The sequence below is a fragment of the Nuphar pumila genome, chromosome 11 (genome assembly GCF_984573655.1).
Source record: "Nuphar pumila chromosome 11, dmNupPumi1.hap1.1, whole genome shotgun sequence".
NCBI lineage: Eukaryota > Viridiplantae > Streptophyta > Magnoliopsida > Nymphaeales > Nymphaeaceae > Nuphar > Nuphar pumila.
The window spans coordinates 19,733,273-19,742,740 of record NC_143259.1 but is presented as its reverse complement, the minus strand read 5'-3'; the positions used below and the strand labels follow the sequence as shown (position 1 = coordinate 19,742,740).

Here is a 9,468-nt window from a genome sequence, read left to right as displayed (position 1 = left end):
CATTGATGTGGGAGGTGCAAGAAGAAGATTAGATCGACAACCCTAGTATATGAGTTTGTTTGTCTTGTTTACCAACCCTAGTATAAGGGTTGCAGAAGTGGATTGGCAATAGGCTTGCAGACAGATCATGTCACCTGATCGACACTCTGCAGGGGCAGGGAAGCATATTCTCGGGAGAGAGGATCAGATCAGAGGCACCTCTGATGGCAATAACGTGACACCGTCAGAGGGGACGATGAACACCACCCATCAAACAGTGAATAAGGCTTCCCGTTTATCTTGAGATCAACTGCATCCAAAGGAGCTCTGACAGTATTCACTATAACCTGATCCCATCTCATTCTTGGTGACATTAATAAAACAAGTACAGTGTTGGCAGTTGGGCCAACGGTGTGCCAAGTGTGCAGAACAGAGTTCTGTTTCGACCCATAAAAGGGTCACATTCAGTGCAGCCCCATACCATAGCCTGAGGTGATGGACCCAAACAGGATCCGAGTAACGTGGGTCAAGTTTGGATTATGATTGTTGCTGGATTTCCAACCAGACACGGCTGACTTGAGTGTTTTCTTATATATTTCTATACAATAATTATATTTCCACATTAAAAAGCATCTCACAAACCAGTGCACATCAAACTACAGCTCAACAGATCAACCACACAGCATTTTTAAATTGTTCTGTTCTTTGTAATAGGGTATCACACGGAAGAGTTGTGCATCATTCAACCATAACAACGAATAGGATCGTTGCAGCCCTTCTCTGCAGACTGCTTAGAACCAGAGCGGCCACCCTTAGCAAGGTATTGTTGATGGTATTCCTCTGCAATGTAGAACCTTTTTGCAGGCAAGATCTCAGTAACAATCTTTCTGTTTAAGGCCTTCTGATGTTGTTCCAGCGATTCACGAGCAGCTTTCTCCTGCTCTGGTGTGTAGAAGTATATCCCGGACCGGTACTGGGAGCCCACATCGTTACCCTGAAGCCAAATCCAAAGTTTTTAGCAAACAATGAACTTTATTTTGACAGTCAGACAATGAACTTCCATAATGCAAAGAAAACCTGTCTCGAATAAGGTTCAGCTATTGCTTAAACTCAGACCAAGGCTCTTTGCTCTATCCATTGTATCAGTTACCAGGCGAAATTTTAAACTCATTACGTGGTGGAACTTAAATAGGAAACAGGGAGCCAGGAAAGTGAAAAAGCGTGTTTAGGGTCTGATTATCATATCAGTCCCGAGTTCATCAGACCCGAGTTCCTTGTTCCTGACAGCCGCAGCCTCTCTTCTCCTCTTCTCTTCTCTTCTCTTTCTCACAAAAACAGGTACAAAAGAAAAACTCACAGAAAGAATTCAATCAGGCGCTACGTCAGTATATCCACTGTGATTTTCATTTCAGCTTAAAAAGATCAAGGTTGGTTGCATGTCAGAATCTCAACTTGGTAAACTCACTTGGTGAAGCATGGGTAACCCTTTACATCTAAGGATTTTTCAGTGAAGTTGGGCAAGGGCTTTATTACCATATCTTGTAACTAAGTCAAGCGTGATTTACCCAACGGGGGCTCCGCTTGTCTGGCAGGAGCAGCTAGTGCACGTCACCTTGTGTTGGGACGTTGTATAACTGGTAGGGGTCTGCCTAACCCCAGCTTTCTCTGTCAAAAAAAAAAGTCAAGCGTGACACATAAAAGACAGTTGAAATGAATGGCAAAGTAATTTTCCCTCTTGAAGCCAAACTTAAATGGTCCACCCTGTTCCCTTCTCTTTTTCCCCTAGCCTTTCTTCTTTTTTTCTTTTCTTTGAATTATAAATTTCCAAAAGGGAACAGAATGAATTATAAACAAAGAATTATAAAACAAACAAACAATTACAATTACATATAAAAAACAAAAAATAAAAATAAAAATAAAATAAAAAACTTTCCAATCTATTCTTTTGCAAGCAATTGTTTCAGAAATGCCTTTCCAAACTATTCTTTTGCAAGCGATTGCTTCAGAAATCTTTCTTTCTCACAATGCATTTTTAACTTGCATGTTTGGTGCACTACCTGGCATTGAATATTTTCCCAGCAGATATTTGCTTTCAGATATACTATATTCATATTTTATTGGCCTATTTTCAGGTTCTATTAGGTTGGATGATCTAGTGGCCATGATATGTCAGTTTAAAAGGGAAGTTTTCAGAAGGTGAAATGGTACATGGAAAAAAGGATGAATTTGTTTGTCGATGCAGAATTTTGAAGGTTCTCAATGTTCGAGAGTGCCAAAAAACCAAAAAAAGGGAACGTATCAACAAATAATGTGAATAGGAAGAGATAAAATACAAATGCAAAAAAAAACTGATATGCAATTTCATCTAATAAGAACTTAAAAACAAAAAAACAAACAAAAAGAATTCAACGTTCCAAGTGAAACTGCAATCATTGATTATATGCATACAGGTTTCAAAGCATAGACTCACAACAAGACATAATAAGAAAATCTATTTCATACACCAAATTTTTTTACAATTAATACTAGGATTTGGCAAACGCCTATCAGTAAATTAATAACAACTCAAGATGCAACAGATAGAAGGCTGAGAATTTGATTAGGAAGAAGCAGCATTTTTTTTAAAAAGTTATAAAGTTTAGCTTAGGAGCATGGAATTCCTACTGAACTACCTGAGGAACTGAAGGGTAAGAGAGAGAGAGAGAGAGTAACCTAATCAATCGGGGCCTTCCCTAATTTGGATCAAATGGAGGCTTTGACCCCCATTTGACCCAAACTCAATAAGTCACACGCCTCAGCCTGAGGCGCACCTTGCCATGAGGCATGTGCCTCATAGCCTATGAGGCACACACCTCATGGCATTCACATTTTTTAGTGCGCCTCAAGGCCCAAGGGCCCTCACCTTGTGGCGAGGCGAGCTTTTTGCACCTTGAGACGCGCTTTTCACAACATTGCTATCCACACATAAGAGTAGATGCTTCCCAAAAGGCTAGTTGTTGCTGACTAATTCCATCAACCTTCAAGAATGTTTTCATCAATGCAGAATTGTATGATGTATGCACTACATAGACCAAGCTCAAAAACTAACAATGTTAGACTTTTCATATTCACATGCCAAAATGGAAGAGCAAGGTTTCAAAGGAACTAGAAAATATCTTCATAGACCACCAAGGGATGAAAATTTGTGTCCTGTTTTGGACACTAAGGGGTTTGGTTCGATCACATGAGATTCACTTCCTAATACACTTTAGAAAGTGAATCTCATTTGAACAATACCCAAAAGCAACCAAACATAAAAGAAAATTGCATAGAACCCAAAAAGAAAACTCATAAAAAGTGAGTTTATACATAACCCCAAAAGTGATATTTAGAAAGTGAATCTCATTTGTGTGAAATTAATTTTTTCATGAGGTCTCATGAGATTTTGAAAGTGAATCTCTTCTTAACAGTATTTTCACTTTTCAAAAACACAATCAAACGTACCCTAAGAGACTATGGTACTGATTTCGTAGCCTTTTGTCAGAGGTTGTCGAAATATTTCCCAGGATGTGAAGACTTCCATAGCAAACATGCAAAAACAGAATGGAAATTTCTCTCACAAATTCAAACTCACAGGCACCTCAACTTCACCTTATCGTGGTTCATCACTAAGATAATCTAGATCAGATTGCTAGTCATCTGCATCTCACTAATGACATTGGGTCATTTTATCTCGTCCATTCATTGCAAATATGAGTGAACGTATTTCCACCACCATTTATTTGTACAGGTTATCAAGATCAACCTACCTTTGCAAGAGAATGGCTTGTATTCACCTTCTTTGAAAGCCCAGTCAGGCTAGTACTAACCTACTGTCTGCCAGCCACCAGTGAGAGTCAGATTCAATCAACATCCATTTTACCATGTTAATACATAAAAAGCCATTGTTCAATTGGCATCCAGTCCATCACAGGACAAACCATCTGTCAAAACCAGTCATTCACATTGATTCAAGAATACTGTCATCTATAGCCCATAAATGAAACCATCACCTTGTTCTATGAAAACATCATTCTACTTCATTAATAACAAGTCTGGATGAATACCAACAATACCATAGCTGTCATTTGTTACAGCCGTATGCAGATTAGGCTAACGGTTAGACAAAGTAAAATGCCAGACAGAGACTTAACCCAGGAAAAAAATTTACCAACATATCCACCCAGACGAAATCTGATTCCTGAAAAAGCAAGCCCAAAAAGGTGGTTTCTACAATGAATATGATCTACTTATGCTAACCAACACCACCTTGTTTCATGAAATAAAAACCAATAACTTCCCCAAGGAGGGAAAGTATATCTCTTTCCAAATAGCTTAATACAAGGATAGAGTCAAGTGACCGTCTGTCTTCCTAAAAATAAATTTTAGGATTTTCATTTACCAAGATCTACAACAAAGTTACAACTTACAACTGAGTCTTATACATAAAAAGCCAGATGTTGTAGATAGTGCTCAAATTAAACCAAAAATTACTCAGTATAACACTGTAAACTGTCGTGGTAGTCATATACCTCAATCACACATTCAAAATTTTCAAAGAAAACAATCAAATAACTTTCCAACTTAGGCATACCAACAAACATGCCTGGTCATGGAAATCCTAATTTCCAAAAAGTAAAGTTCCTCATACGTTATTCATTCCAAGCCAGGAAAAGAAAATCCATCCATGACTCACTAGTCACTTCCATTAGTCATTATAAAGTTAATCTTAGGCAACGATTGTATCATAAACCTGCAGAAACATGATCAATAACTTAACATTTTAGGTATAAAGACCAACATAACCTATTTTTTCACATTGCCTGTTTATAAAAATGTGTTGTGAAATAACCATAACATAGCAAAAAAAAATCAGATTGTCCAAGGGCTTCATCTTCTTGGCCTTGCTCAACGAAGTCATCTATATCTTCAAAAAAATATACTATCAATGATAAAGTATTACAACAACCAATACATAAAGCAATACATGATAATGAACTACAATAGCTTGGTTATCCTAAATTAAGAAGATTTAATTACAGGGACCATATATGTTTTAGCGTTACCCTCCTGCCCCAGAACTGGTATTAAACAATTCAGCGAGTTACCCATATATATTCGAACAATTTGACTCCACTACACATTCCTATGACTTGAACAATACCATTTTTTTTGCAATAATCTAGGCCAACACCATTACCAAATTTCCCAAATTCATAAGTTCCGGATTGACTCTTGACAGGAGAAAAATAAAAGCAACAATATTATTAAAAAAAAAACTCATGATCAGGAAGCTCTAATGACGGCCGCCATAACACCGTACTTTTCGAATAAATAAAAACTTTATAGCAATTAACTCTAGAGACCCAACCAAGTTAACAGCTAAAACCAGATTCTCTCTGTTGCAGCAATCAAAATTCAGAGCAAAAAATCAAAACTTTAATCAATCCATAATAAGCAAAACCTCTGACCAACAAAAACCATCAAAAGAACTTCTTCCATAAAATATCTAAAAAAAAAATCCAAAAAAGGCAACCTCTCTAATTTCAAAACATAGAAACCCATAGGCAAGCAAAAGGATTAAAGTGGGCGGGTAGGGGGAGTCTCCCCCATTTAAGAACCTTCCCAAATTTCATTCAGAATTAAACATCATAATCACAAACCAAACAAACTCCTTTTATCAATCAAACATAACAAATAAAATGCTCGCATCCAACATACCAACGAAAACTCACAACAAAATTCTCCAAAAAAACTGCGGAAAAAAAGAAGAAGAAGAAGAAGACATGAACGACCTGGCGATTGAGCGTGGTGGGATCATGGCGAGCCCAGAAGACGTCGAGCAGAGCCTCGTAGGCGCACTCCTGGGGGTCGTACTCGACCCGGACGACCTCTGCGTGGTCAGTCGTCCCGGAGCAGACGTCTGTGTAGGTGGGGCTGTGGAGGGTGCCCTGGCTGTAGCCCACCTCCGTCTTGGTGATGCCATGGGTCCTCTGGAAGGCGAGCTCGACGCCCCAGAAGCATCCGGCAGCGAACTGGGCGAACTGGTGGCCCGGAGCAGGGCCGTCGTCGTCGGGGCCCTGGGCCAAGGAGCCCTTCGGAGAGGCGTCGGCGGCCCTAAAGCTTCCGAACCCTAGCTTCCCCAGCCAATTCATGGAGATGGATGTTTAGGGCTGGGGTTTTGGGGGGAGAGGGGCACTCTCAGGAGGAGAGAAGGCGGGGAGATGGTGGGAGGGAAGGGAAGGCCAAACAGAGAGGACCTGCATTTAAGGGGTGTGACCTATATTTTATACGTTCAGTTGAAGGGTGGGGTTGTTCCTAAATAAAATAAATAAAAAATAAATAAATATATATATATATATATTATTCACGAAATACCAATGCAAGTCAAATCGAAGCAGGTTATATGTTCCTCCCGAACAGGGCAGTTAGCTACATCTCATGTTTGGGGGTCTCAAAGAGCACCACGTATGTAAGCATGTGCGTCTCGTATCTCCATGTTTGTCAGTATTAATTAGCATTGGAGTTTGATGCGATTGCAAAGACTTAAGTAACCTCTCCTCCATTGGTTCAAAAAAAAAAATGACGATTTTTGAAAATGAGTGGTTGCAAAGACTTAAGTGCCCCGAAAATGATTATTTAAGACTTAGTCTCTTCACTGCAGGATTATCTGAGAAAAAAATCTCCCCTAGAGGAGGCTATGAACATCAACCTTCTCACTCTCTCTCCCTTCTATTTCTGCTTCTATGCACATCCAACAGAAGATCTTACATTGCTCCATCAAGCACCGGCTGACCTGTACATTGACTGTTGTGAAGCCTGATTCAGAGTTTTTACCCTTACAGGATGAGGGTTTGGGGGTTCATCCTAGCGTGTGTAGCATCATTCAACTAAATGAGTTGTAGATCTTGATTCAGAGTTTTTACCCTTACAAGAGAGGGGTCTGGGGGCTCCTCCCAACGTGGGTAGCATCATTCAACTTGAAGAGTTGTGGAGTCTGATTCAAAATTTTTACCCTTACAGAAGGGGGTCTGAGGGCTCCTCCCAACATGGGTAGCATCATTCAACTTGATGAGTTGTGGAGTCTGATTCAGAGTTTTTACCCTTATAGGAGGAGGGTTTGGGGGCTCCTCCCAACATGGATAGCATCGTTCAACTTGATTCGTTGTAGAGCCTGATTCAGAGTTTTTGCTCTTATAGGAGAAGGGTTTGGGGGCTCCTCCCAGCGTGGGTAGCATCGTTCAACTTGATTCGTTGTGAAGCCTGATTTAGAGTTTTTGCCCTTACAGGAGGGGGGTTTGGGGGCTCCCCCTTGGCACGGGTCCCAAGTGTCGTGGTCAAAAAATGCATAGGGTGTCGTGGTGAGAAAGACATATGTTTGTTCCAAGCAAGGTTGGAAGAAATCAATGGAAAATTCAACAGGGAGCATGTCAGAATCAAGATGTGGATGTCAAGCGAGAATGGTGTTGTGCAACTCAAATAATACAAAATAATAAGGGTCTGGTTTTTAGTTAAAATGGGGAATGAAATGACAATAGAAATTACTTAAAATTTACAGGAATAAACTAGACTCAATAACGAAGACACCATTTTTTACAGATTTGGAATATGACCTCCGGTTAGGGAGATATGGCTCTGACAAGTTTGTCCTAATTCGGGTAGCGATTTACAGCGATTTGTTTACTGAATAACACTATAAATCGCTATAGCGATTTGCGGAAGACACTACAAATCGCTATAGTGAGATTCAAAAACACTAAAAAACGCTATAGCGATTTGCGGAAGACACTACAAATCGCTATAGTGAGATCCAAAAACACTATAAATCGCTATAGCGATTTGCGGAAGACACTACAAATCGTTGTTGAAAAGCCGGATAACACTATAAATCGTTATGGGGCTCGTTGGAGACCCGAAAATACTACAAATCGTTGTAGGAAAGACCGATAATACTACAAATCCACGTCGGGGGGGAGCCCCCGAACCCCCCTCTTGTAAGGGCAAAAACTCTAAATCATGCTCCACAACGAATCAAGTTGAACAATGTTACCCACGCTGGGCGGAGCCCCTAAACCCTTCTCCTGTAAGGGCAAAAACTCTGAATCAGACTCCACAACGAATCAAGTTGAACGATGCTACAGTCAGTGTGCAGGTCAGTAGGTGTTTGATGGAGCAATGTAGGATCGTCTGTTGGATGTGCACAGAAGTAGAGAGAGAAGGGAGAGAGAGTGAGAGGGTTGATGTTCATGGCCTTCTTCAGGGAGAACTCTTTGCCTCCCTTGATTTCTTCTCTAGAGAGAAAGAGAGAGAGGGTTTTACAATGTTTTATGGAGAAAAAAGAAGAAGACTTTGAAGAGTCAACATCATCCTCGACTTTCTGGATGGAGAACATGTTTCTCCTTTTTTTTAACAGAGAAAGAAGAATAAGACTTTGAAGAATCAACATCATCCTCGACTTTCTGGATGGAGGACATGTTTGTCCTTTTTTTGAACGGAGAAAGAAGAAGAAGACTTTGAAGAGTCAACATCATCCTCGACTTTCTGGATGGAGGACATGTTTATCCTTTTTTTGAACTGTTTGTTTTTTCTTTTTTGAATGAAGGGCATTTTTTGTCATTTTCTCAAACCATCACTTTATGAGAAGAATAGCAAGAAAGGGTACTTAAGTCTTTGCAACAACACCAGAGTCCGATGCAAAGTTATGTCAACATACACGGGAATACGAGCCCCATGTGCTTGTATACGTGGTGGTCATTCAAAGCCCTGAACACGGACGTGGGATTCATTGAATCATCGGGGGGGGAACATACACCACCCTCTCAAGTCAAATGCCCTTGTGTTTTGCTTGGTTTTAGTTTTTTGGGGGTTTTAAATTTAAAAAAATAATAATAACTAATTCAAGTTATGTCAGAATTAATCGAACCTTAAACTCTTTATATTAACTTTAACGAGCATTTATTAAAGTAAACAAATCAATCTCAGGAAATACCATTTTGTTTTTTTCAATTGAATTGCTAATATACTTTTGTTCCTTTTCTAAATTTGCTTTTATCCTTTTTTGAAAAAAAAAACATAATTTGCCCTTAAAAGTAATTACATATTTTTTAACATGTCAGTGTTTAAAAATTACACTAACCTAATGTTTTTTTTTTTATAAACCAAAAAACCACACCCAACACAAAGACTTGATTGCACTGGCTCAGCCTGACATACCTATCACCGTCGTGCCGACGGCGTAAAACTCCCAAGCTATGACCCCTGCCCCCGGGGCCTATGCTACTTGTTGGGTTGCGCAAAGGGGCGCCTACGGGAATCCAACTTGACTGCCCGTCTAGCAGCCAAGGCCCTGCCCCACTACGCCAACCCCCGTTGGGGGCAACCTAACAAGTTAATCCTAATTGGAATCTTTGGGTGGTTAATCTAATTTAAATTAACAAATAATTTCTTGGTTTAAAATTAAAGAGAAGCCAT

At 39.8% G+C, this 9,468-nt stretch overlaps 1 protein-coding gene across 1 annotated transcript; it reads right to left on the bottom strand.

Annotated features, from left to right (window-relative positions):
• Positions 1-562: 562 nt before the first annotated feature.
• LOC149822153 (peptide methionine sulfoxide reductase-like) lies at positions 563-6,259 on the bottom strand. The gene is made up of 2 exons (XM_089980697.1): positions 5,793-6,259; positions 563-973 (listed from the first exon to the last, which is right to left on the bottom strand). Exons 1-2 carry the CDS (start codon positions 6,150-6,152, stop codon positions 722-724), a joined length of 612 nt encoding a protein of 203 aa, XP_089836823.1. The 5' UTR covers positions 6,153-6,259; the 3' UTR covers positions 563-721.
• Positions 6,260-9,468: the final 3,209 nt, after the last annotated feature.

Coding starts and splice junctions, on each gene's coding strand:
- LOC149822153 (XM_089980697.1), bottom strand. CDS start 6,152: ATGAATTGGCTGGGGAAGCTAGGGTTCGGAAGCTTTAGGGCCGCCGAC. Junction 974..5,792: donor CCACCACGCTCAATCGCCAG/GTCGTTCATGTC, acceptor ATTTGGCTTCAG/GGTAACGATGTGGGCTCCCA.